At 46.7% G+C, this 27947-nt stretch overlaps 1 protein-coding gene across 3 annotated transcripts; it reads right to left on the bottom strand.

Moving 5' to 3' along the window:
- Window positions 1-623: 623 nt before the first annotated feature.
- On the bottom strand, window positions 624-26544 carry BACE1 (beta-secretase 1). Of its 3 annotated transcripts, XM_037057540.1 has the most exons (9): window positions 25795-26543; window positions 10326-10414; window positions 8594-8810; window positions 7967-8104; window positions 7143-7277; window positions 5862-5963; window positions 4909-5058; window positions 4492-4663; window positions 624-3884 (listed from the first exon to the last, which is right to left on the bottom strand). In XM_037057540.1, exons 1-9 carry the CDS (start codon window positions 26050-26052, stop codon window positions 3643-3645), a joined length of 1503 nt encoding a protein of 500 aa, XP_036913435.1. In that variant the 5' UTR covers window positions 26053-26543; the 3' UTR covers window positions 624-3642. The 3 variants fall into 3 exon arrangements, with proteins under 3 accessions (XP_036913435.1, XP_036913437.1, XP_036913436.1); XM_037057542.1 differs by lacking the exon at window positions 4909-5058 and having other exon boundaries at window positions 25795-26544; XM_037057541.1 differs by lacking the exon at window positions 7143-7277 and having other exon boundaries at window positions 25795-26544.
- Between the last annotated feature and the right edge of the window lie 1403 nt (window positions 26545-27947).

Genomic DNA, 27947 nt, shown 5'->3' with positions numbered 1-27947 from the left:
GTCTGCAAAATTATTTTCAGAATGATCTTGAAATGCTGGGTTTTAAGTTTTGAAGCCAGAAAGTGACGGAGGGCACGTGTCCTGCCCTGGGTAAAATGGAGACCAAAGTGATGTGAAGAGAGCTAGGGTTTCAGGTTTATATATCATTTGTTATATGGACAGTATCCGGAACTAGATCATTTTTCCAACTCTACTTACTGAGCAATTCTGGTTTATGCTTAGGAAAACTGTGACTCTGTTAGAGCTCTGAATCTTTTTTAAAAAAATATCTTATTTATTTATCTTTAGAGGGGAAGGGAAGGAGAGAAGGCGAGAAATATCCATGTATGGTTGCCTCTCATAGGTCCCCTGCTGGGAACTGGCCTGCAACCCAGGCATGTGCTCTGACTGGGAATCGAACCGTGATCCTTTGGTTCAGCAGGCCCGCGCTCAGTCCATTGAGCTACACCAGCCAGGGCAGAGCTTTGAATCTTTTCTTATCATTTACCTTTACCCTTAGCAGAAGTGGCTTCAGCACCATTCTCTTTTGGAATTAACAACTGAAAACTAAGTGTTAATTTTAAAAAAATATCTCCATGGGAAGGATATTATTATATCACCAACAGCTGATTTTTTTTTTTTTACATTCTGGGTTCTGGAAATGCTTACTCACACTAGCAATACATTAGTGTAGCAAACACTGCTTGTTTTCATATTCATCTTATTCTCTCCTCTCTGTTTTTGTTATTCTTTTTCTTCTTTGTCTTTCATCCTTACCTATTGGCTCATGGACATATTCTTCCTCTTCTCTTGTCTTACTTGGCTAGATTTATTGACTGACATCAGTCTAAGGTACTGGATTTCCCAGAACCTCCTCGGATTTTTATAGGGTCATTGAAATGGCCTAGTGAGTTAATGAAGTGACATTAACCCACTTCCTTTGGTTAATAAAATATGAGTGTCTCCAGTGTGGTAGCTGTCATGATCAGGAAATGTGGTAAAATGGAAGAGCAGTTCCTTTGTTCTTTTTATTTGTTGGAGGATTCATTTTTTTATCTTGTAAAATTAAGATTTTATTTCCCCTCACTTTTGCAGCAGCCCTCAGGCTACCTGCAGTATATTTTAGTATCCCCTGAAAATTGAGAAATTAGAAGTGTATATGAAGAAGAATATTATGTTTCTTTTGCACAAGTCATTTAATCCAAAGGAGAGGAAAAGGAGGAAGTAGGTAGGGGGTTTAACTGATACCTAGCAAAAGCCCTTGAAAGCCAACTAGGCAGGAGAGTTTTAGAGAGTTGTGCATGGGAACTGGAGCTTTATTGTTGCTCTTTCCTTTTCCTTGTGCAGGATCGGTCAGAAAACAGCACTGAAGTTTTAGCCAGCCTTGTTCTCCCTTTCCTTCTGCCCGCTGGCCCGTGGCAGGAAAAGCCATGCAGTCAGTGAGAAAGGCCCCAGTACAGTGAGGAAAGTGGGGACAACCGTTTTCCTGGAGTAGAATTTGAAAATAGAGACATACAATACATATTTGTACAGGCAAGACACTGTGGTCAAGATTTTTCTTTGTATACTTAGAATTTATAGTTTCAGGGTAGAAAGGAAGTTAACTGTAAAAAGCAAGCCCATGTTTCCTCTTAAAGAAAAGCAGGACAGTGGAATTTACTAATGAAGGGATTGAGTTTTATGCCCTGGAAAGAACTGAGAAAAAAAATAGTTTTCCCCAACATGGGTAGAAATTATAAAGTAGAATGTGGCATTTTTATTTCATGGTAGCAATTCTGGAAGTTTATTTACACAGTAAGTTTCGAGCTGGAAGTAGACAATCTCCAGTCTTCTTGTCTGTCATAATAGTTCTATGGTGTTCCCAGTTAGCCAAAGAAGCACCAAGCCCAGGGGAATGAAGAGAATCCAGATAAAAAACTATGACTCAGTGTTCTTGATTTATTGGTTTATGGCTTGTGGGTAGCCAGCTGAGTCCAGGATTTCCAGAGGCCCTTCTTGTAATTCCCTCTCCCTCATCAGATAATTCCACACTTGACAGGTCCCATATCTGGAAATAGTGTGTTGACCAGGTAAAGAATAAGATCCAGTGGGTATACTAGGACAATTCAGCTCTTCTCACTAACACTGGTGTCATAGGTGACTGTGGTAGAAGTGATAGGTAATGAACTTGGTCACCAATATGTAGCCCAAGAACCAGCCTGGGTACCCAACTACTGTTAGGGGCGGGGAATAGAGAGCAGAACAGGAGAAAAGGGTGGATTCCATTGACGGGCTCTTGTGGTGAAGTAAGGAAGCCCTGAAGCTGCCATCCGTTCTCCAAGCAGCCTTGATACTGAAGGCAATGATGCTGTAACCTGAAAGCCCTGTGTTCCTGACACTCTTGGTATAATACTTATGCCACAAATAGACGGAGGGTGAGATATTAAAGAGGGTGAGAATGCATTGAAATCGCTCTGTATTATATAAAGGTCTTACTACAATTTAAAGCTGAACAGGAAGAAATCCAAGCATGGGTAAAGGGCATCACCCCTATGTCTGTTGAATAAATCTTCAGGATTCTGCTGTCAAGGATTACTAGGTAGGAGGGGTCTCCTGTCTTTTCTTCTTAGCACCTCAGCTGCAGAGCTCCAGAGGACTAGGGATTTGGGGGAGGGAGTGAAGAGGTACCCAGCAAGATGAAGCCCAGCCCTGCTGTTTTCACTGTTCCAGTTGCTTTCCATAGGGCACTAGGGTTTAGGAAAGTTGGGATATTTCAGTGGTACCTACCATATGTAGAGCAGGGCATTCAGATAGAAAGTAGAATCAATAAGGTAGAAATTTATCTGTTAGATGGAACTTCTTAGTGAACACTTTTCATTTAAGAGAGCTAAAAAGAGCTTTTTGGTTAAATAAGCTCTTCTTCCCATCTCACTTTTAGTCCAGCTGCAGCCACAGAAAAGAAAACACTGGGAAACAACACCATCTTATGGAGATGGGATTCTGTCTCGGAGATGAAGTCTGAAACTGGAACTGGCGAGCAGTCATGCTTCTACCTTTCCTAGCTTGGATCCCCTGGTGTTCCCTGTCTTTGCACTCCCTCTCCTCTTCTTCCAACCACTCCCATTGGTACAACTATTGAGTCAAACTATTTTTTGTTTAATTCAAGAGGCAGTCTTTGCACCAAGTTAGGCTCGTTAATACAGTTCCTATCTCTAACGCAAAAGCAAACTGCATTCACTCTTACTGACTTTGGCAGCAGGGAAACAGACTGGCCCTTTTCTCTTCCAGGTACTGCAGAGATGCCCACTGGGGTCACCTGGGTGGCAGCCATTACTTCTGGAACTAAGGAAAGAAGAATACTTTGGGTTGGGGGATTGAGAGGGATGGTGGGCAAGGACTCGGGGTTGAAGTTTCAAACAACAGAATTTCCCAAGTCAAGTTTGAGGTGACAGAGTATTCTTGTCACTAGTGCTTGCTTTCTTTCCTCTCATTTCCTACAGGTGCAATCCTGTAACCCACCTTGCCAGCTTTTACTTCTTTTCTGTCAAGGCAGAGGCATTTAGTGGGTGGGTAAGAGTCCTGAGGTGCTCTGGCCACAGGTGCCATCTGTTTCCTTGTGACCAAATTGGACCAGCCACCCAGATGTGGTCCAGGGGAATCTCTGCCTTCTGCTCATGGGCCTCCTCACTTCAGCAGGGAGATGTCATCAGCAAAGTCGTCATGTTGATGGCGTAGACAGCGGAGGCAACGCCACTGACACACCATGAGGCAGAGCGGCAGCATGAAGAGGGCGCAGATGGCAGCCATGACATAGGCTATGGTCATGAGGGTTGATTCATCTGTCTGTGGAATGTTGTAGCCACAGTCTTCCATGTCCAGGGTGACAAACGGGCCTTCTACCGCTGCTGTCCTGAACTCATCGTGCACTGGAGAAAGGGCACATGTGAGTGGGCAGGTGTCAGCATAGAGCAGTTTGCATTATACAACTAAAAGAACTCCCGGTAGGCCTTGAAATTAGCCCCTGAGGAAGCTGTTGAAAGCCAGTGCTAGTTGGAGGCATGTCTCTGCTCCCAGGTCATTGGGAGCAATAACCTTTTTCTGTGTATCTATCATGTAGGGATGATACTCAAAAGTCAGTTGTTCTGAGTTGACTAAAAAGTCGACCCCATATACACCTAGTAGGCTCACTTGACACTGCTAAAATCTAGTTGCAAGACTAGTTGCTACCATTCTAAAGTGGCATTCAACCTTGCCATATAACAGGTGACAAGGTCAATGTAGGCTCAGCCTGCTGCCCTTGGATCTAGAGCTTCCCGAGGTGCCAGATAGCTCTTGCTGCCCTGGGTATCCAACAGAGGTTACCAACCCAGGCAGACAGTACAAAAGAAGCATGAGCACTGACACTGGCTTTTACCCAGCATGTTGACTGGCTTGAGGCAACTGTTACTACCTCTCAGACTGAAGGGCCCAGGTATCCTGACTGCTGGATAGGGAGAACATGGATAGGTTGACCCCATACACTGGCATTCTCACCATGGCAAGCGCTGACAGCAAAACCAATTCGTTTTCTTGCCCTATCAAAGACAACGTAGAAGCCCTCCATGATAACTGCTCCCATAACCGTGCCCGTGGACGACTGTGAGATGGCGAACTTGTAGCAGTCATCTTGGGATGTAGCCACATCTTCCACTGGCCGCAGGTATTGCTAAGGACAAATAATCAAAGACTTAGACTCTTCACTCCATCCATCACCCCATCTCAGCATTCTAGGTATCTATGTCCTTGGGCCAGTTTTCCCTTTGCCATCCCTGAGCTCTGAAGGGTTGGTTTTTCCAAGAGCCCTTTACCACTCATCTATTTTGTCTTCCAAGTTCTGGGAAGCCATGCCTGCTGACTTTCTATATGTAGTGTGTCTTCCTGGGGTTCCACTAACTCAGGTTAGGGACATACCTGTGGAAGAATGGTGATGCGGAAGGACTGATTGGTGACCTCACTCATTAGGTAGAGTGAGATGACTGGGAAAATGTTCCAAGGGGTGGTGCCTGCTTGCCAGCACACTAGCTGCTCCCCTAGCCAAAAGCCGTCCGGGAACTTCTCTGTCTGTGTTGGTCAGAAAGGGATAATGAGGAAACAGCCTCTTTCACCATCTTGCCTCTCCCATTTTTGCGTACACTTACTGGACCTTTTACAGTGGAACCTTGGTTCTCAAACTTAATTCGTTCCAGAAGGCTGTTTGGGAAGTAATTTGTTCAAAAACAGAATCATACTCACACATTCTCTCCTTTGCTGCTTGAGAGATGTGTGACTGATCATACAGGTTACCAGCATGAAAAGGTTGTCGGGTCGAGGATGGAAGTTCTTGACAACCCAGATGTTTTTTCCATGAACAACTTGGTTGAGAACTGAATTGTTCAAGATGGGAGATGTTCGAGAACCAAGGTTTGACTGTATTTGCCTCTCCTGGAATATCCAAACTGGAGAAGGAAACTGACACCCAAGAATTAGAGGAAGAAAGCGGCAGAGTGAAGCCAAAACCTTGTAGCAGGGGGGATTGTGTGATGAGCACACAAAAGAGTTTTAAGAGCTCGCCCTGGCTGGTGTGAGCGCCAGACTGAAGGGTCACTGGTTAGATTCCCAGTCAAGGCATGTGCCTGGGTTGTGTAGGCCAGGCCCCAGTTGGGGGCACTCGAGACAACCACACATTGATATTCCTCTCCCTCACTCCCTCCCTTCTCCTGTCTAGAAATGGATAAATAAAGTCTTAGAAAACAACAAAAATGTTTTCAGAGCTTTTAAGTAGAAGGGTCTCAGAGTAGACATTTTGGCTCTTGTTAAAGAATGTGACTTTCACAGACTTCCTCTGACTCAGTCATTTCTGTGCCCCTGCCTTTAGTCCCACTGACCGAGGAGGCTGCCTTGATGGACTTGACTGCAGCTTCAAACACTTTCTTGGGCAAACGAAGATTGGTGGTGCCACTGTCCACGATGCTCTTATCATAGTTGTACTAAGAGGAGAAGAGAGGGTTAGAATAGTCAGGAGCCTTTTTTGATGCTAGGGTCTGGCCAGAGTCAGAGGGGCAAGTCTGACTGTGACATCCTGCCTGGGTTGGCATCTTGGCTTTGCCACTTCTTATGTATATATCCTTGGGCAAGTTACTTAGCTTTGCAGCCTCAGTTTCCAAATCTTAAAGGATGATAATAGTACCTACCTCAAAGAGTTATTTATAAGGATTAAATAAATTAATACATTCGAAGTGCTTAGAATGGGGCCTGACACACAGGATGCATTTAGTAAATGTTAACTCTTACGATGTTGGGTGGGAAGGCAGTCTCCAAATCTTGAAAATAAAAATATCTTTTCAAAGTACTTCTAAATCTATTCTAATTTAGCACATGTTAAGAATCTAAGGAAGCCCTGGCTGGCGTAGCTCAGTGGATTGAGCGTGGGCTGTGAACCAAAGGGTCGCATGTTCAATTCCCAGTCAGGGCACATGCCTGAATTGTGGGCCAGGTCCCCAGTGGGGGCCACATGAGAGGCAACCACACATTGATGTTTCTCTCTCTCTCTTTCTCCCTCCCTTCCCCTCTCTAAAAAAAATAAATAAACAAAAATCTTTAAAAAAAAATCTAAGGAAGACCCACATGGTTGAGCTGCCATTTATTGGTTACTACTATGTGCTAGGCATTGAACATTTTATTCATTTTCTCTGTCTTCACCACAGTCTTTCAAATGCTGTTTTTACCTGTTTTGTAGATGAGGAAACTGAGACACAACACAGTAACTTGCCTAAGGGCAGGTAGCCAGTACATGACAGAGCTAGAAACCCAAGTGTTCCTGACCCCAAAGAAGGACTCTTACATATATCATCATATCACACTGCTTTGCAAATGAATTGCCGAAGGCCATAAAGCAGGGCAGTGACTAGGGTGCAGATGTGCTGTTGTCATTACTAGACCATAAGCCATGTGGTCCCTGTGAAAGTGCTCTGCCAGCCCCTAACTCCAAACCCCAGGTCCTACCGTGTGACCCTTACGCTCCTGTTTGTTCTAGGTTCAGTGCCCCCCAAGTCTTCCTCAGGTCCTGAACCTCTGCCTTGTCCTCCCAACCTTATAAACCAGGGTCTGACCTCACACTGTCTTGCCTCCCCCCTTATCTCTCCCTGCTATCTCCTTGGTCTTATTACCTCCTTGCAGTCCATTTTCAGGTCCTGTCCATTGATCTCCACCCGCACAATGATCACCTCATAATACCACTCTCGCCGGATAGGTGTGTACCAGAGGCTGCCTGTGTACAGCGAGTGGTCGATACCCCCAATAATCTAGGGAGAAAAAGAGGCACCTAAGTCCCAGCACAGAAGGCCAGCAAGTCACCCTGAAAGCAAGTGATAGGACCAGTAATTTCTGGGGGTAGTAAGGTCCCCTACAGATCACCTTTCTCATCTGCCTGCTTCTAACCAAGTCATTCCCCAAAGTGACTTAGAGCTTCTTAAAATGTATTATGAATATATCAGGGGAAGAGACTTTCCAGGTTTTTAATCATTTGTTTCAGAATCACACAGTCCTTGATAAGAAGTTATTTAAACCTAAACTGGCACAATAAATATTGAATGAATGATTATTTGCTTCTATAAATTTTATTTTCTCTGTTGGAGATGGAGAACCATTTACCAGTTGTCCCAATTAATTAATAAATAGGTTTTTAAATTTCCTATATCTCTGCCTCCTGGTCATCAGACTAACTAATCTTAATCCAATAGGTCTTATTTTCATTTCCTTTGAAACTTTTCTAATTATCTCTGATCCTTTTCAAGTTTACCATAGGTACGTGAATCCTCTCCGGAATAATTCGGGGAAGAAAGGATGGACAAAGAAAGGTGGGGCTGGGGAATAGAAAGATACTAAATAGTGGAACCCAGGACTGTGGCATGGCTTAGTGGAGGGAAGGGAGGCAGATGGTACCCATCTTTCTGCCAGTGCCAGGACCTCCCCTCTCCTAGGACCTACTCACCATGCTCCCTCCAACCGAGGCCAGTACTTCTGACTGGTTGAGGGGGAAGCCAGCACCACATAGCTGCAGGGAGAAGAGGTTGAGAACGTGGGTCTGCTTTACCAGGGAGTCAAAGAAAGGCTCCAGGGAGTCGTCAGGCTGTGGCAGAAAGAGATGAGGAGTGAGTCCTCACACAGAGGACCCTAGTGGACTGAGGCCAGCTCCCTGCCTAAACTGGAAGGCAAAAGCAAAGACTTCGGGATTGTTCCTTGGGAAAGACCATCTCAAGGTAATGAGATGTGGGGGAGGGGGAGAGGGTTAGAAGGAGACACTGGCAATGCAAACAGGAGAGTACTAATGGGCCCACAGATCTGTAGGAGCTTTGATCCCCCGTGCCTAACCTGATTCAAATTTATGGGGCCCTCTTATTCTTAAAGATCTCATAATTAGTAACAAACACAGCCTATTCTATACCTACCACTGTGCCTCACTATAGTTCTGTCCTCCATAGGGATGAACTTCAGACTGCCTTTAAAACTGATTTGTTTCCCTCCCTTAGAAGTTCCTCCCCTTCTCTTTCCCCATTCCAGCCCTGTGTAGTGTGCAATGCAAAGACACAACGTCTAGAGCTAGGCCTGTTCCACTCACCCTGGCGATCTCAGCATAGGCCAGACCCAGGATGCCTTCCCAGTTGGAGCCGTTGATGAAGAACTTGTCCGACTCAGTGATGGCAGCAATGTTGGCACGTACAGTGACATTGGGGCCATGGGGAATGCTCACCAGGTCGGTACCCAGCTCCCCCTCCCACTTGCCCTGGGTGTAGGGCACATACACACCCTTCCGGAGGTCCCGGTATGTGCTGGACCTGTGAAAATGGAGGCAGAGATCTGTGGTTGCATGGCCACAACTGGTACAGGGATCCAGCATCAAAACAACTCCTGAATGCCTAGCCTCATCTCAGGGGCATTCTAGATAAGTAAGATAGATGTTCTCAGTCTGCTTAGCAGACTCCAGGGAGATCAATCACCTAGAATATAATGTAAAGTGACCTGGCCAACAAATGAGGGGAATAGAGCTATTACTGGGGCTTGCTCTCCTCTCTCCATAGCTTCTATTTCTAGATGTTGAGCTCAGGTCTTTTGAAGAACAAGCCTAGGCTTTGTGTATTGTGCTTGTTGCTGCTAAAAGGACAGCTAGTGGGCATCTCTTGCTCACCCCACCCTCAGCTCCATCATGCTCCCAGAGAAAAGGAGCCATTGATTCTGTTGCTGCCTTGGGACCCAGTGGTACCATCTAAGTGGCAGACAAAGCACCAGGCAGGACGAATGCGGAACCTCTACAACAAGTTCTTCCAGAGAGAAGCGATTTGCACAAGTATCTAAGCAGAACATGTAGGTATTACACACCACTTGTGTGAAACATGCTTATCAATATCCCCAGCTCTGTTTAATCACACCACTAACCAGGACTTGATGTGTCTCATCAGGGACAGTGACAGGACTGGGACAAGAACCTGGAATGAATTCCCTTTCATTGTGAGCACACTTTACTCCCTGACCGCTTTCTCTAGATGGGAAGTTAAAAGGGAGGCAGCCCCAAAAGGCAGGAGTTGGAGAAGGTGGCTTTGGCATCTTCCTAGAAGTCCAAGAATGGGATTCAAGCCTTTACTCACATGTTTTCACACAGAGAGATGCCTTAGACACTAGATGTTCTCATGCCACTTGCTGCTTTTATGCCTCATTGCCTCTATTATCTTAAAAACCCACTTCAACCCACCCTTCTTCCACCAGTTAGCTAAATCCAGCTGCTGGAGCTCTGGGTAATGCAGGAGGAGACATTTTAGCTTACAGTCCCTGAGGTTGGTCCAGGCAGTGGGGTTTATGGAAGGCTCTTTCTTCACCTCTGTGAACTGTGCAAAGCCACAGAGAGTGACCCCTCGGTGAGGACACAATGAAGCAAGCTGTCACAGCCTGCTCAGCCTACACTTAACTGGTGTTGTTTGAAAACTGAGAGCCACTGAGTGGGTGTGGAATGAAATCCCCTTGCCTCCTCATTCAGGAAGAGAGAAGGAGACCCTGACATTGCTCTGGGAGCTTTGGGGCTACTCTCCTTTCCCTACCTCAGGAAGCTGCCTGGCCTCAATACTGAAAACTTCCTACTGCCTCTTAACTCACCCTTTCCCATGGTACATCTCCTTAGATCCATCCCACCCCACTCTTCTGCCCTGGTTGCTGTTGCCTTCTTCTCCATCCCCTTCCCGAGCAGGAGGAAAGGGTCTAAAGACTAGTCTTTTTCTCTGCAGATCTCTTCTTTTCTCTAACCCTTCTTGTCCCTGTATCCTTGGGACATATTATCCCCTCCAGCTCTCCCCAGGACTCACAGCTGCCTCTGGTAGTAGCGATGCAGGAAAGGGTGGGGGGCAGCCCCCACTGCAAAATTACTGCTGCCTGTGTCCACCAGGATGTTGAGCTGTCAGAGAAAGGGGAAAGAAAGATGTTATTGACAGGGGCCTCTGGACTCACCCCCTCAGGTCCTTCACCCTGCCAGCCACATGGTCTCCCTTTGAAGCATCCATAGTGAAGCATCCCTAAGGCAGGATTGGGCAGCCTGGAAACCACAGACACAACATGGGTCCTATGGCATCCTCAGCGTGGCCTCAGAGACCTCATGTCTGCTTCTGTCTTCTCTGTAAAATCATAGCATTCTCTGTGTTATCAGAGCCATATCATCTCTGTGATGTGTTGTCTCTGTCCCTGTCTCTACCCTCAATTACCCATACTTTCTTTGTGTACCAATTTCTGTCTGCAGGGCTTGCCCTTTCCCTCCTTTTCTGGTTCTCCTAGGAAGCTTATCACCCAGCAGTCAGCCTGGGTCATCCAGGGCCTGGCTTTTGGCTTAGTGAATATGGACAGGTGTCTTTTGGTGTTCCTTGCTGTGTAGTTCCTGCTAGCATGTCTCCCACTTGTCCCCCCTTCCTCCTTTGACGCCCTTCCTCAACTCCTGTCTTCTAAATCTGCCTCCCCTTTAACTTCCCACTCAGAGAAAGCAGTCAGTACAGATGTTCTCTGAACCCTACAACACCCGCAAGGCCAAAAGAAGGAAGGCCCTGTCCTCAGAAACACAATTGTGAGTCCTACCTTGCCAACCTGCCGTGTCTACCAACCTCCCCTAACCTTAGGGCCTTTCATTTCTGTATCCCTTTTCCTCAGTGCAGTGAAGTCAGCTGGCCTTGGTTTTGGTGCAGGCTCTGACCTTGTCATCTTGGGCAGGTCACCATGCTTTTCTAGGCTCCAGTTTTTTCCTCTCAGCCACTCCTTCCTGTGGTCAGCAGTCCTCTGTGGCACTGTTGACCACACCTCCTCCATGGAGCTCGGCTTCATGGCCTCCCCATGTCCCCAAGGTCACCTGTCCACCAGTGCCCTGGTCCTCTGACCCCACCTCCGCCCTCCTTCCTGGGTCCCCCACTCCTAGCCTTGTTCCCATTTCCCTCTATGCCCTCTTCCCTGACTTCTCCCCCCCGTCCCTCTCCCTGGTCTCTGAGCAGCCACTTGCTCCAGATGCTGTGCTTTCAGAGAGAATCAATAAAGCTGGAGGCACAGCGATTCAGATTTCAATCACCCAGGTCAATGATTTAAAAGGCTTCTTCATCCCAGGGTCCTCACACCCACCTGCCAGAACTCTGCTCCCAGCACCAGGTCAGCCTCATACTGGCAGGGATCCCTGCTACCAACGGACCCCAAAGAAAGAGGGTGTCCTCCACCACACTGGTCCCACAGCTATACAAGGGAGAACTTCTGGAATGTGTGCCTGGTCAATTAAAGGAAAATGGGACCACTTTTTACACTGGAAGGGACCTTTTCTCTGGGGGCTCAGTGCCCCAGCTGTTGCAGACACAACCCCTCCTTCCCACTCCTCTTCACTCCTGCAGGGGCAGGGCTCTCTGCAGGCCACCCCATTCCAGTGACTGGCCTAGAGGTGGTCACTCTTGCTGCCTGCCTTGCAGTCCCAGCCTTTTTCCTTGTCTGAGGAAGGTTTCCACCTTTCACCTCAAAGGGGATCAAACCCTCCACTCCCTGCCCACTCAGCCTCCCTTTCCTCACCCTTGCAAGAAAATGGGCAACCAGAGCTAGCAGTTGCCATTTCCTCTTGAGCAAGGGTCTGACTCACTGTCTGCCTGCCCTTTGAATGTGATCTCTCCTCCGAGAGAAGTGATTTCTGGTCCTGTCCTTAAACATTTCCAGTACAAGCCTCCTGGGCAGCTGCCCACAGAGGCCTCTTCCAGGGCAGGGCCTTCAGCAACTGAGCTACCACACTCAACTGTGAAACAGGACAGTTAAGGGTGGCTGGAAAGAGGAAAATAGTGGTGCGAGGGCTGCGTGCCACCAAACCTTCTACACAGACACCCCAATCAAGGGAAGCCATGTGATGGGACCTTCCACATCCCCCACACCAGCCACTGCAACCTGCCTGCAGCTGCATGAACCAGTCCTTTCTCTCAGCTGTCCCTCCTTCCTTCTCAGACACCTACCCCATTAATCATCCCTGTCCCTCAGGTCCTTAACCACCTGCCTTCCCTGACCTCAACTCTCACCCCCAAGTCTGGATTCTTCTTACTGGCATTTACAAATGCTTTAGTCTACTCATTTCTTAAAAATCTTTTAAATCTCACATCCACTTCCAGCTACCCTCTTTCTCCTCCCTTCACAACCCAAATTCTTAGCCAAGCTGTCTTCATTTCTTCATCTCCCATGCATTCCTCAGCCCATTCTAAAACTGAATTTCCCCGCTATCCCTCTCTCCACTGTAAAACAGCCCTTACTACAGTTACCAATGATTTCATATCACCAAATGCAAAAGACATTTTCAAATCAGGCTTCGTGGTACCTGACTTCTCTGGAACATTCAACACTGCTGACCTCTCCCTCCTTGAAACACTCTTCCCTGCATCTGCCCCATGGTTGTTCTCCCAGCTCTCTGATCACATCTTCTCTTTGCAGGCTCACTCCTCCAGGCCTGTGCTTTGGCTCTCTCCCTCTCCTGCTGTACTCTCATCCTAAATCATCTTGCCCATGGCTGCAGCTGCAGTTATCAGCTCTGTGCCTAAGTTTGTAGCACTAGCTCCCTGACCCCACCAACTCCTTTGAGCTCCAGAAGCACATACCGAACAGCTTCGAATCTATTTCAAATTCAGGATGTCCAAAGCTGACCTTACATGGTCCTCCTGCCCCTCTGTCTTTCCCCAGTATTCTCTACATTAGTGAATGGCATCGCCATCCATCTGTTCCATAAATTGGCAACTCAAAGGCATCCCAATACCTCCTTCTTCTTCACACTTATATCCAAAGCCTCAGCAATTCCTGTCCAATGAACCACCTGGAAATTCTCTTGAATTTACTCATTTCTTGCCATCTCCCCTTGCCACCCCTAAGCCCCACTATCATCATTTCATCCTGGAATACAACTGACTGGTCATGGCACATCCTAACCTCTCTGACCTATTTTTGTAAGGTCTATAGTACCTTTTTAAGGTGCAAATTTGACAATGCTAATGCTCCTATGCCAATGGTTTATCTTTGCTATTAAAATAAAAGTGCAAAGCATGACCATTTTGAGCCGCTTGGTGATCCAGCCCTGCCTGCATATCCAGCCTGGCTTGCCCCATCTTCCCCCAAGCCCTCTACCTATTTGCCATTCTGGCCTCATTTCAGGCCCTGAAACCATCCTCCTTTTCACGTCCAGCTGTGTCTATTCCTCCTTCATCCTTTAGTCTGAGCTCAAAAGGGACTTCCTAAGAGAGAAAGACCAGGTCATACTCTCTTGTTTAAAGTGTTTCCATAGAACTTGGCAGTCTATTTTCACATTGTCTCTCACCTTGCCTTGTAACTAGTTTCTTAAAAATCCCCATTGTGTATCAAGTGCCTGGCAATAACTATTGCTTGAATTAATAAATGCTTAAAGGAAAGAAAATGAGAAAGAGCTCATCTACCCTATATTTAGGCTGAGGGAGGAATCTCTCAGCTGACTCCCAAGCTGTGGGAGTTTTTAAGTTAGAGCGTGGCTTTATCTGAGAACTGCCTTCCTCTCATCTGTTTCCCTGGTTTGACACAGGATGTCAGTCTTCAGGCAGCTTGAAGTCTGGAAGCCATCTTACTTCTTCCCCTTCCCTCAGGTCCCTGCCAACTCAGGAGTCTCTGTAGCTATCACCTTTAGATGCACAGGGGACTGAAGCCTGGGGGTCAGGGCTAGGTCATTGCCAATTATCGAACAAAGAAATACTCCCTTGGAGCCTCTGAGGGAAGGCAACTTTAGGGAAAGTGCTAACAAGCCCCACCGGAGAAGGAACACCTGCCCATTTCCCCCTGCAGACAAGGCTCCCCTGGAGAAATCTTCAGCAATAGATTTTGGTCGGTGAGATAGGTACTGAGCCGGTGAGTTCAGGGTAAGCTTTGTTCCCCAGATCCCATCTGCCTGGGCCCTAGCTCTCACTAGCATATTAGGATAGCTCAGATACTTCTGGATGAAAAGAGACAGGAGTCATCTGTTCATTAGCCTGGAGAGATGGGGCTGTTTCCAGTTCTGAAAGATCTGTATTTACTGAGATCCATAACCTTTCTTAGTAGTCTATCCCAGGGTCTTAGCAGTTTTGCAGGCCTCTGGGGAGGGGACTTTAACCCAAATTATCCTACTTCTAATTCTCCTAGTCTATTTCCTTCTGTGGAGGCCTCAGAGTTGATGGGAGGAGAGCTCTTAGATTCTTACATAACAAGCCTTTTTGCTAAACTGAGATGTGGAAGCCCTTCTTCCATTTTACTGAGGAGGAAACTGCAACAGTGTGAGTGAGCCACTTGACCCATCTTATGTTGGATACAATGAGCCACAAAGCCAGGACAGGGATCCATTGGTTCTAAGCCCAACTCTGGTCTTTTATCTTCTTGACCTTGCTGAATCTCTCATCTGGAGAAGAGATATATGGTAGATTGTTACATTAATGAATCACACCCCTGTATCCATGCCCTGATGTTATCCCCTCTGACACCAACTCTGGGCTTAGCCACATGATTTGCTTTGGCCAATGAGACATCATCAAAGGAGGAAAGTAGAGGTTTGATAGGTGCTTATGCATTGGGGATTGCCCTCTTGGAATGCTGCTCTGAGGCCACATGTGAAGAAGCTCAGTCTTGCCTCCTCAAGGGTGAAACACTTCATAAAGAAAGTGGTCCAGCAGGCCCAGCTTAGTCTGGTCCCCAGCTAACCCATCAGCTGAATTCAGCCACCTGATTGAGCCCAGGTAAGACTTGTAGAACCATGAGCCAACCCACAGAATGCTGAGAAACGAAATTGGCCTTGTCTTCAGCCACCAAGTTTTCCAGGCAACTGATACAAAACTATCTGAATTATATCCTGAGATCCTTGACTTTGGTAACCTCTAACCAACCATAGATCAACTCCAGCGAACTTCTCTCATCACTTTTTCTCTTCCTCACCACGCTTCTCATAAAATTTCTTAAAAGCACAACAACCTCTTACCTCTGTACCTTTGCCTATGCTGTTTCCTTTGCTTAAAATGTGCTCTCCCTGTTTTGTCTAACTTTTCTGTTCAACTTTCAAGTCACAGTTTAAACATCCTTTCTCCCAAAGGTCTCACCCCAATGCCCCCAACCAAGATTAGCTTCCTTCTCTTGCAGTCCTGAATAACATCTATGCTTCTTTGTATATCACTCATCAAACATTTAATCATTTATCTAATGCCCATATGTTCCATACTATGTGAGCTCCAAAGGGGTGGGAGTGTGTTTGTATTTTTATTACCTAATTCTTACCTAGCCCTCAGTAGTACTCCATACAATTACTTGAAGTGATGACAAATGCCTCATATACTGTAGTTCTCTGTGACACTACAGGTTCTTGGTATTAATTCTCAGCCCTGGGGTTTTTACTGAGGTGATTTCTTAGTCCGGTACAGTGCAGGGTGATGACCACTCATACCCATACTACCCATGCAATATCTACTCAGGCTCTTAGAGCAGTCATAGTGACTTCAGGACTTCTTGCTCCCAGAAACACTGGGCCAGCTTTATATGCTTTCCTAAGTGATGTTTCCAGATCTAAGTTTGCCCAAGGCAGAGAGGAGGAGGGAAGGAAGGATTGAGGAGCCTAACATCGGCAACTGGGAGTGGCTCAGGGCCAGCAGGGTACACAGCTCATGCATCAAAATGAATCTAGCGATTGGGTCTTGTCCAGGTTCCACCCATCTTGACCAGATCAGCTGACCCAATGGGAACAGATAGTTTTTCTCCAGACATGTCTCTTGATTCCACTTCTCTCTCTAGGATGAAGCTGGCAATTGATATCTGGGAATAAGCTGCCAGTCTCCCCACCTTGGGATGGTTTTGTTTTGTTTTTTAAAGGAATCCCAAGGTGGCTGCATCACGCCAAACCTTACCTCGTGTGCCCTTTCCCCTTTAGACAGGATGCTCCATTTTCCCCAGCCTCAAATCCAGCTCAACTAATATTTGTCAGGCCTTCTGACTCAAATCATATGGTGGATTCAAATAGTCAAAAAATAAACATGTCTGTCTTAAAGATCAGATGTAAGTCAATCATTTTCAAACTTTTTTTAAGCAGCAGAACCCTTTTCTGACCTTATGCGGGATCCTAGTGTACTAAAGAGAGAAAAAGCAGAGATGTTCTGCTTGAAGGAGAGGTGTTACCTCCTCTGTGTCTGTCCCATCCCCAGTGGCTCTTCAGACAACCCTTTAGCACCTTCAGCCTCCATGAAACCAGTCTGGAAAGCTCCAGCCTGTGAGGTATCATGGCTGCTATTGGCTACCTGTCTTTCACTGTCAGACAGTAAGTCCTTTCTGTTGGCTATCCATGTCCCACTCACAGGTGACTGGCTTTAATCTTCTCTGGGCCAGCACTCAGTTGAAAATGAAGCTAGTCTGTGGTATAAGCCCACTTTCCCTCTTGGGACCTGGGTCATGCTCAGCACATAGGTTTCCCTGCTTGAGCCTTTGGGAGATGCCAGGGTTCACTTCTTTTGCTCCTTGGCAAAAAGTGCACAGGCACAGGGAAAGAATGATTGGTGGGGTTCATAGCCCTCGAGAGGCAAATCACACAGACATCTAGCCTGGACACAGCGGGATTACACTTGACAGCACAGGGGGTAACCACAGGGCCATAACAATTTGTGAGGTCTGGGGAAGGACTGGCTGGGCTGGGGGAGAAAGGGAGCTCAGCCAGTTTGCTCTGAGGCTTTGTCACAGTCTGTGAGAGAAGACCTAGGAGCCCTGGCTCCCCGTGCCAGTCCCTGGGATTACTGATTTGTCACTCACCTCAGAGCACACACTTCCCTCTCAGGACCCACTGCGCACAGCACCTGCTTCCTGGGCCTCTGGGTGCATCCTGCCTGGGGAAGCTGAGGGCAACTCTAGCACCTGGAAAATGGTCTGGCTCTTTCCTAGGACACTCCACTGCCCAAGCCCCCCATAGAAATAGATCCCAGTAGAAAGAGAAGTTAATTGTCAGGTAGAGAGGGCTTCCCTGGCTCTTTTCCTGGATTTTCTACCAGAAAATCTCTGCTTTAGGTCTTCATCAGAGACAACAAGAAAGGTTCCTAACCTTCAACCTTAGTGAGAAAGCCCAGTCTTTCTCAGTGGCCCCCAATCCCAGATAAATTCTTTCTTTCCTGACCTGCGGAGGCAGAGGAGAAGTGAGTGAAATAACATCATAAGGGTTTTCAATCTTTTCAGTATTGGAACCTTAAAAATAATTTGGAATCCCACCGTATAAAAACAATAAAAGCTGAACTTCCGCCAAGATGGGGGTGTAGGTGGAAACACTGTGCCTCCTTTCACAATCAAGTTTAAAGTCAGCAAAGTTTCAGTAACAAAAATGCAGCCAAAACACAGAAAATTGAATTATATGAAAGTCAACAACAATGAACCGTTCAATCGGACCGGTAAGAGGGGCGAAGCCAGCAGCAGAGCGGGGTCGGGCAGGAAAGATCTCCCGACCCAGGCACGCAGACAGCCGTGGGCAGATCCCAGGTGTGGGGTAACAACGGGTGGACCCAGTGAGGGCATAAGGCAGCAGGCTGACCGAGGTCACACATTTGTATGTGCAGATAAACCATCGAAGGAGCGAGCAGTGAGATAGACTGCACAGGCCCCAGTGGTGGGAAGCAGCAGAGGGGACCGCCATTGCCCCTCTCTGACCCCACCCCCACATACAGTGTCACAACCCAGCAAGTGAGTTGCCCTGCCCTGGTGAACACCTAGGGCTCTGCTCCTCCTACGTAACAGGTGCGAACAGACCAAAACATGGCTCAAGAAGAACTCAAAGCCCCAGAGCCAAAAACTCTAAGTGACCAAGAAATAGCCAACCTATCAGATGCACAGTTCAAAACACTGGTGATCAGGATGCTCACAGAACTGGTTGATTTTAGTCACAAATTAGAGGACCATATGAAGGCTAAACTAATTGAAATGAAGGGAAATGCACAGGAAACCAATAGTGATGGAAAGGAAACTGGGACTCAAATCAAGGGAGTGGACCAGAAGGAAGAACGAAACATCCAACCAGAAAAGAATGAAGAAACAAGAGTTCAAAAAAATGAGGAGAGGCTTAGGAACCTCCAGGACATCTTTAAACATTCCAACATCCGGATTATATGGGTGCCAGAAGGGGAAAAGAAACAGCCACGAGTGGAAAACTTATTTGAGCAAATAATAAAAGAGAACTTCCCCAATCTGGCAAAGGAAATAGACTTCCAGGAAGTCCAGGAAGCTCAGAGAGTCTCAAAGAAGTCGGACCCAAGAAGGAACACACCAAGGCACATCATAATTACACTAGCCAAGATTAAAATGAAGGAGAGAATCCTAGAAGCAGCAAGAGATAAGGGGACAGTCACCTACAAAGGAGTGCCCATCAGACAGTCAGTGGATTTCTCAAAAGACACCTTCCAGGCAAGAAGGGGCTGGGAAGAAGTATTCCAAGTCATGAAAGGCAAGGACCTACATCCAAGATTGCTCTATCCAGCAAAGCTTTCATTTAGAATGGAAGGACAGATAAAGTGCTTCTTAGATAAGGTCAAGTTGAAGCAGTTAATCATATGAACTGCTTATTATATGAAAGCCTTTATATGAAATGTTAAAGAGACTTATCTAAGAAAAAGAAGATAAAAATAGGAACAGTGAAAGGACAGCAAACCCACAGTTATTAACAACCACACCTAAAACAAAAGCAAAATAAGAGGACAGCTAGATCAGGAGCAGAACCATAGAAATGAAGATCACATGGAGGGTTAGCAACAGGGGAGTGGGAGGAGGAGAAGGGGGGAGAAGGTACAGAAAATAAGTAGTATAGATGGTAGGTAGAAAATAGACAGGGGGGAGGGCAAGAATAGTCAGGGAAATATAGAATCTAAAGAACTTGAGACACGTGGACATAAACTAAAGGGGGGAATGGTGGGAGAGGGGGTGTGCAGGGTGGAGGGGAATGAAGGGGGGAATTAGAACAATTGTAATGGCATAATCAATAAAATATATTTAAAAAAACAATAAAAGCTGAGCTATGCGAAGAGGGCCAGGAGATTTGGGGTCAGGTGGGAGCAGGAGAGTTTGGGGAAGGGTGGAAGGTATAGTCTTATCTGCTTTCCTTTCTCCCAAACCTTCTCCCTCACACTCGTGGCCCCTTTACAGAATTCAACAAATCACAGCTTGAAAGACATTCTGAGTGCAGGGGAGGAAAACAACATGGCTCTTCATCGTTTCTGAGACTCTGAACTTTTATTGTTTTCTCCTTCCGTAATCATTTTCTCTTGCTTCCCTGACCCCTACTCTACACACAATGTCCATTTCCTAAGCATTTTTCTCTTTTCTCTCGATTCTTTCAAAGAGCAGTTCATTTGCTAACTTGGCTTTTTTTTTCAATTATTTACTTTTTAGAGAGAGAGGAAGGGAAGGAGAAAGATTGGAAGAGAAACATCAGTGTGTGGTTGCCCCTCATGCGTCCCCCACTGGGAACTGGCCTGCAACCCAGTCATGTGTCCTGACTGGGAATCGAACCGTGATTGGCTGGTGCTAACTTGGCTTTTATAACCACCTCTCTGCAGGTGACTCTGGGTCTCCCTGTCCAGACCTAACTTCTGTCTCCTGGTTTCCAGATCCCCATTCTCTGAGTTGCTGTGTCCATTCACAAGAACGGTCCAGTGGCATCTCGAAGTCAACCAACATGTCCTGGGCTGTAGAACATGAGAGAGGACCCAGTATTTGGACTTGGAATCCAATGACCTGGGTTTGACCTCTAGCTTATTTTTTCTTTAGGTGAGTAACTTTGGGCAAACCACTTAATCTCTCTGAGCCTCAATTTCCTCATCCCCAAACTAGGCATGCTAATACCTATGCCTTGTAATTAAAGCAGAATAATACATATAGAATTTTGGAAAATGATCTTGTGCTTTAAAAGCTTGCTCCTTTTGCTGTGTTCCCTGACACAAACACAGTCAGAGGTTGAGAGGAGAATCATCTTCTCTTCCCTTTCCTCACCTGGGCAGAGACCAGCTGGGTGAATTGACATGTGAATGCTGGATCTCTGAGGACCTGTCCTCCTTTCTTTTATTTATTTATGTTTATTTTTAAAAATTTTTAATTAAATTTATTGGGGTGACATTAGTTGACAAAGTAAAATGAGTTTCAGGTGCACAATTCTACACTACATCACCTGTACACTGTGTTGTGTGTTCACCACCCCAAGTCTCCTTCCTTTACATTCTTTTACCTCCCCCCGCCCCCTGCTCCTGTTCCCTCTGGCAATCAGAACTCCCCTCTATTTGGTCCTCATTGCCACTACTCTTAGGCCCTTGTATCTTAACTTTGATTCTCCCCTCAGACTCTAGAACTATCCAAGCTATCCTCCACACCAGCAATTTTCTACCAGCGTGCTGCAAGAATTTTTAAAACATAACGACCGACTATTTAGTCAGGGGCACTGATCTCTTTTCCCTTAGACTGTCAAGTTAAAAATAAACAAACAAACAAAAAACCAGACAACTAAACAATAGCCATCAGTGTGAATGAATCAAAATTATATTGTTAGGATCTGTGTGCCACAGAACTTCAGTAATTACTTTGTGTGCTGTGGAATGAAAGATGTTGGCAATCACTGCTCCACACCAAAGTTGTTTGTTTTCCTGGAACCGAAATCACACTAGACCATTCCCCTTCTCCTATGTTCAGCGGGACTCTCTCTTGTCTCTAGAATAATACGCAGACTACATTCAGCCTCACAGCATCCTGACCACAACTTCCAGCTTCTTAGCACAGCCTGTGCTTCTCTGCCTGAAGTGTTCCGCCCCACCACTCTCTCAACAGCAAAGAGTTCTCCTCCTTCTCGGCCACATTCATGTGCTACACTTTCCAGCAAACCTTTCCCAACACCTGCCACAAGTAGCTACTTCTTTTTCTTAACTTCCAACACTTATTGTTTTTCTGTTTGTTCCAAATGCATATGTTCTTTTTTTAAAAATATTTTATTTATTTATCTTTAGAGGGGAAGGGAAGGAGAGAGGAAGGAAACATCAATGTGTGCATCCCCTGCAGAGAACTGGCCCCTGCCGGAAACTGGCCTGCAACCCAAGCATGTGCCCTGACTGGGAATCGAACCGCGATAGTCTGGTTCGCAGGCCCGCGCTCAATCCACTGAGCTACACCAGCCAGGGCCAAATGCATATGTTCTTGTATGTTATTTAGGTGTTTATATGTCTGTGTCTCACATCAAATTTTGCACTTTCCAAATGCTAGAACTATGGCATTATTCTTCTCTTCTGCACATGTGAATGCTCAACAAACATTTGTTAAACTGAGTTGACTATCACCAGATTTCAACCCTAACAACTGAATTATTATCCTGTGCCTGGATAATGAGGTTCACATCATCCTAATGAGGTGCCATTCTGTCGGTGAGAAAAAAGAATGACAACACATTCACCAGGGCTCCAGCTTCACACTGACAGCTGCCCACCAACAGCTCTGTTTAGAAGTCTTACAGTTTATCAGTCACCCATTCAATGTTGTTTAGGGGTGTGTTCTGAGCCTGGTGTTGTTATAGATATTGGATAAAGAGAAGACACTGAAAAAAAAAGAAATTAAAAAATTTAAAAGATACTTCTCTCAAGAGCTTGATGTTTTAGGAAGGAGACACACAGTTACACAGTTGGATAAGTGTAGTGAGGGAGATATGAGCAGATATCATGAGAGACTGGAAGAGGGATGTTTGCAATAAATTCTTCTTCTCCCCAAGACACACAAATGGGTGGCATGGTGCAGCAGGAAGAACACAGGTAAGACAGCATCTTAGCTGACCGGCCTGCCACCTCGCCAACTGTTTACCCTTTGAGTCCCTATTCCTTCTGTTAGAAGACATGAATATAAAAAACAAAAGAATCTACATAGAATATACTTTACAGACTTTACATAAACTGTAACCATAAATACAAGTAGGTATTTGTATATAAGCACTGAGAAGCCATCCCCTGCTGCCAACTTGTCTATTCCCCCAAGTGGTCTTGTTCTGCTCCAGTTCACCTCAGATCAAAATCTCAAAATCACCTCTGACACCTTCTTTCTCACTCTTTGCACCTGTGTCACCAAGTCCTGTCCATTTGCTCATACTTCTCCTCTCACCCTGGTCTTCCCTCCCCTTTTCACCTTATCTCAGACTTGTGCCATCCTCCTCACAACACCTCACACTGGGGCTGTGTGGCAGAGCCTCTACCCTGTCTATGTCTCTCAGTTCCAGTCTTTCTGAAATTTAGATGTCCCTTCCTAAAAGACTGCCTTCTTTATGTCATTCCCCTGCACAGATAAATTCAGTTTCCCCCTTATATCTGTAGAACAAAGCCCAAACATTATTGATTAAGATTAAAGGTTTTTGCCCTGGCTGGTGTAGCTCAGTGGATTGAGCACGGGCCTGCGAACCACACTATCGCGGTTCGATTCCCAGTCAGGGCACATGCCTGGGTTGCAGGCCAGTTCCCAGCAGGGGACTCACGAGAGGCAACCATACAGTGGTATTTCTCTCCTTCTCTCCTTCCCTTCCTCTCTAAAGATAAATAAATAAAATCTTTAAAAGAAAGATTTAAGGTTTTTGGTAAATTGGCTCTCTTATTTACCCAAACCTGTAACATTAACTGGACTAGTTTTCTCTGTGTCTCCTAAACAAACATGCCTAAACCCAAACACATGTAACTCATTCTCTTGTTTGTTGTAGCCTCATCTGATCTAAGGGACACAGTGTCAGTGAGGGAAGAAGTGAACATATAAATAAAGTACAAGTACAGTTTGGTGGGGCGGGAGCCATTTCCCTACTGAGCATGGTCTCCCTCCTCTTGGCCATCCTTTCCAGATCATGCTAACAGCACACCTCCTCTATGGGGCCTTCTCTAATTTTACCTCGTAAACACCAGTGCACTTACTCTTTATACTACCGTGGATCAGTGCTTCTCAGAACTTGAGAGCACCTGAAATCTGACTCGTAAATCTGAGGTGGGGCCAGAGAATTTGTATTTCTAACAGCCTCAGATAAAAGGGTCTGGGGACCTCACTTGGAGTACCATGGCTGTGGATTAACTTGTACTAACATTTACACTTTCTTACCACACTAAACTCTTTCTGGGCAGAAAATGTATGTGCTATCTCTTTGGGGATCAGCTCCCAAACCAAGCAATTAATTGCTTGGAACATAGAAAGTGCTCACTTTTACTCAGTCAGAGGACCCTGCCATATGTGTTCTTATAAGGTGCTTACAATAGCCCACCAGGCAGGGAGATAGGGCGGACTGCCGGGAAAAGAATCCAAGTCACCACAGGGCAGAGATGCTGGTGTTGGCTCGGGCTTGCAGCCATAGGGCAATCCATAGTCCTTCTGCCTGTGGTCTCCCTGGCACTGGCTCCTTGAGCTGGTATTGAACTTTAAGCCCATTTACCGTTCTCTTAGACATTTATTGGGCAATAAATGTCTCTCTGCCAACATCTGGACTGGGAGATATAGGCATGATTTCAGGGGTCTAGGGAAGTATAGTAACTGGTCCCTAGTTCTACATGTGTAAAACACTGAGGCCCAGAACATCCAAGTTCTTATGCTTCATGGCATGGCCCAGAACAGGCAGAAGTGCCAGACAAATTAGGAGAAAGTGATTTTACATTTACTAGAGGTCAATTATGTGTCCAGCTACACAGTTCTAGGTACTTGTACCTATACAATCCCATTTAATCCTCACAATTATTTAGCAAAGGAGATCTCATGTTACCCATTTGAAACACAAGGCAATACTCTCAGAGAGGTTGTATCCTTCGCCCAAAGCCACAGAGCTGAGAAGAGGAGAAGCTGGAATTCCTGGTCTGGCTGACCCCAAAAACCCTCACTGGTTTCACAGCCCTGTTCTGCATCCATGTCATGGGGCCTACGTACAGTTTGTACAGCACATCATGGTCCCAGGTCTCCACCTGCCTCTGACCCAGGCCCCTGACCTGGGTGGGCCAGACAGCTAGGGGCCTAGATTCAGTCTCTGTCCTCACACTGAGGACTGATTCTTCAAGACCACTCCTGGGTAAGTTATGGTGCACAGTAAAGAGGAAGGTTAAGTGGGGGTGACCAGAGCCTTAGGCCAGCCAGGAGGCAGGAGGGCCCAAGTGGCAGGAGCCTAGGAGAGCCTAGGAAGGCTTGCTTCCTTCAGGTAATTGGGAGGTGGAGACTTGCGTTTCTCTCTGGTCCAGTGTATGAGCTGTTTGCGAAGCCCAGGGAAGTGGGCTTCCCTCTATGCATAAACACACTCCACCTTCAGAGACCCTTCCAAGGACAGGCCTCCTCACAAAGATGTTCAGGCTCAAATTCAAGGTGACACACACCAGCACACACAGAACCTTCCTGCTACCCATGTCCAGGCTCATCCCACAGAGGGCTGCTCATGCCCACTCTCCCGCCTACCCACAGAGGTGCAGATGGTGCAACCTCCACCAACCACTACTTGTCAAGAAGGATGGGGAGAACTGGTAGTATTTTCACCATTGCTGCCATGTCTGTCTCCTGCTTCCCCAAAGCACCTATCAGCTCATGGAAGGAGTCTTATTCTTAGAAGGGGGCGCTTGCTCCTTTGCTGTGATTTGTCCTTTCCCCAGGGTCAGCTTAGTCCCCTCTGGCCTGTGTTCCAGAGGCTTGAAGGCAGGGGGTGGGGGAGGGGCTGGTGTGCAGATGCAAACAGGGGAGAGGGGAGGAGGAGGGAGGGACTGGGGAAAGTAAGTCTGTTTAGGGTTTCTGGGCTAGACCGGAGGACAGAGTTGCTCAGAGATTTGTTGTTCCTGTGGCAGCCAGGACAGTGGGAGAAAAGGCCTGATCCAACTCTTCACAGTGCCAGGAATGATGGTGGGAACCTCAATTCTGGGAACACCAGAAGAGGTGCATCCAGAATTGGCCAAGGTTAGGTGACCAAGATCCAGAGTGGTGGGTCTGGGAGACCAGGTCCAGCCAGGGCTGACACCTGTTCATAGCACTCTTATGGCTTGGCTCCTTCCCTGGGCTAGGCTCTCTGTACTGAAGTGTTTCTCTTGCCCCAAATCCTACAAAGAGGTGAGTGTGTCAGATGGGAGAGCACTCAGACTAGGGAAACTGGGAAGCCTGTGAAGGGAAGGGGAGCTTTGGGAATGACAGATGATCCCAGAGGAAAGGTTTGGGAGAGGGGCTCTCCTGCCCACGCCAGCCCGCCCACTTTAGCAGGGGCCGACATGCTGCATCTCCAGCCTGTCCCCCTCTGCTCATGCTGATAGGAGAGTAGAGCTGGCCTGGCGACCTTACCGTCTGTGGGGGGCTGCCCACAGTCATCTCCACATAGTACCCCTGACCGGACTTGCCCCTCAGGTTGTCCACCATCTCCACAAAGCTGCCCTTCTGGCAAGGCTCCTCTGTCTCCTCCGTGTCCCGAGGCAGTCGCAGCCCCAGAGGGGTCCCCCCCAGCCCGCTCCGCAGAGGCAACCGGATGCCAGGCTGGGTGGAGTGAGCAGGCAGCAGTGCTGAGCCCATCCACAGCAGGAGCCAGGGCAGTGCTTGGGCCATTTCGGGCCCTGGCCTTCCGGCCCTCGGGGCTCCCTCGGGCCCAAGTCTGTCTCTGCTGCCCGCCCCCAACTCTGAGTGCTGGTGGTGGCTGCTCAGGAGAGAGAGCTGTGCAGTATCAGGGCTCCTGCGGGCCCTTGAATCAGCCCCGGTCCAGGCTGTAGGTACTGGGCAGGAACAATCCGCAGAGAGAGAGAAGGGAAGGGAGACGAATCTTGGCTACATCTGGCCAGCGGCTTCCAGCCTTAGCGTAGGTCCCGGCGAGGATGGCTTGGACCCCTTGTGGGACCTGGGAGGGGCGAGCATGGCAGGTCGGCCGTAACTGGTTTCCTGGAGCTCCAGGCCGGTCAGCAGCACGGGAACGGGCAGAGGCTCTGGGCTCCTGCAGCTGCGTTTGCTGGGCAGGCCACCATAATTCATCTCCCAGCTCCCAGGCAGGGGAGGCGGAAAGACTTGCGGCGGCTGCTGTCAAAGCCAGGGGTTTTCGCTGTTCCATGGGATTGCTGGGAGGTGTAGTCTTCCCAGGACAAACGGCCCAGCTTCCGGAGCTGGTGAGGGGTTTGGGATGCCCTCTGCCGAGACGGAGTCCACCCTGCAGGATCTTAGCGGGGAAGGTTCCCGGGGCTCGAACACAGTGGGAAGAGTCATCAGGATAGAGTGGGGGCTGACCTTTCATTCTGTTAGTCTTTACTTCCGCATTTATTAAGCACCCATTGTACGCCAGGAATTCTGCCAGGCCCTGGGACCACAGAGAGAAAGAAGCGCACATGCACCGTACAAAATGCTGAGGCCCTAAGGGTAGGGATTTGGGGGAAATCTGGGGGATTTGGGAAGACTCAGTGGAAGTAGGTGGTATTTAATTGGAGCCTTATAGAATGGGTGGGATTTCCACGAGCCTGCAATCTGTGTGCAGATGAGAGACACATTCTTTCTGTGCCTTGATCTGTTCTAACCTCCACTCCAGATGCTGTGAATTCTGGAGACTCTCCTGATTTCTGTGCTGTCAGTCAGACTAAGGATAAATGGCTATGTCAGCTTTAAAGTGTTATCACTTTAAAAGTAAATTAATTGGTAACAGCTTAAAATGGAAAAGCTCCGGAGCTCTAATAACTTAAAGGAGAAAAGCCATATGATTACATCAACATATTATTTATCAAATGTGGAAAATTGTTGTTAAAATCCAGTAGTCCTTCTGATAAAAGCTAAGGGAAAACATCTTAAACAAAGTAACAGAAAAACATAGAACACATAATAGTAACAGGCCGAAGTTATTCCCATCAAAATCAGGCTTGGGGAAGGGAAGAATAGTCCCACCCCTCTCATCCCAGGCAGTCTAGGCCAGGCTCGCTAACTCAGTAAGGTGAGAAAATGAAACAAGTGCTATAGATATCAGAAAGCAAAGGATTCATTATTTGCACATTATATGTTATGGGCAGAAAATTCTAACCAATAAGTGACTAGGCAAAAGTTAAAAATTAAAAATTGATATATCACTGTATATATGGGAATTTTGTATACATACAGCTGGAATTCGTATCAGAGGGAAAATACATTATTCAACGACTATTGTTGGGACAAGTGGTTATCCATTTGGAAGGAAAGAAAATTAAATCCCTGTCTTATCTAAAAATAAACTCCAGATAGATCAAAATGCTTAACATTAAAAATAAAACTACAGAAAAAAATAGAAGAATATTTAATATTCTTATGTTGAAGAAGGTCTCTGTAACAAAACTCAGAAGTTTTTTTTTTAACGGACAGGCTTAAAACTACTTAAGTTTTTAAAACTTCTGCAGAATTAGACTTCCATCATTTCAGTTATGGTTCTGCCCTCAGTAACTAAGAGAACCCAGGTTAGTCACTTATCCTCCAATGCCTCAATTTTCTCATTTGTAAAA

Source organism: Sturnira hondurensis, unplaced genomic scaffold (genome assembly GCF_014824575.4).
Source record: "Sturnira hondurensis isolate 20B ecotype Veracruz unplaced genomic scaffold, ASM1482457v3 Scaffold0009719, whole genome shotgun sequence".
NCBI lineage: Eukaryota > Metazoa > Chordata > Mammalia > Chiroptera > Phyllostomidae > Sturnira > Sturnira hondurensis.
This window is presented reverse-complemented; position numbering and strand designations above follow the sequence as displayed.

Excerpts from the sequence above, each read along its gene's own strand:
- BACE1 (XM_037057540.1), bottom strand. The coding sequence starts at position 26,052 with ATGGCCCAAGCACTGCCCTGGCTCCTGCTGTGGATGGGCTCAGCACTG. Across the intron at positions 8,811-10,325 it reads CGCTACTACCAGAGGCAGCT|GTCCAGCACATACCGGGACC; the intron begins GTGAGTCCTGGG and ends CCATTTTCACAG. Across the intron at positions 8,105-8,593 it reads CCTATGCTGAGATCGCCAGG|CCTGACGACTCCCTGGAGCC; the intron begins GTGAGTGGAACA and ends TTTCTGCCACAG.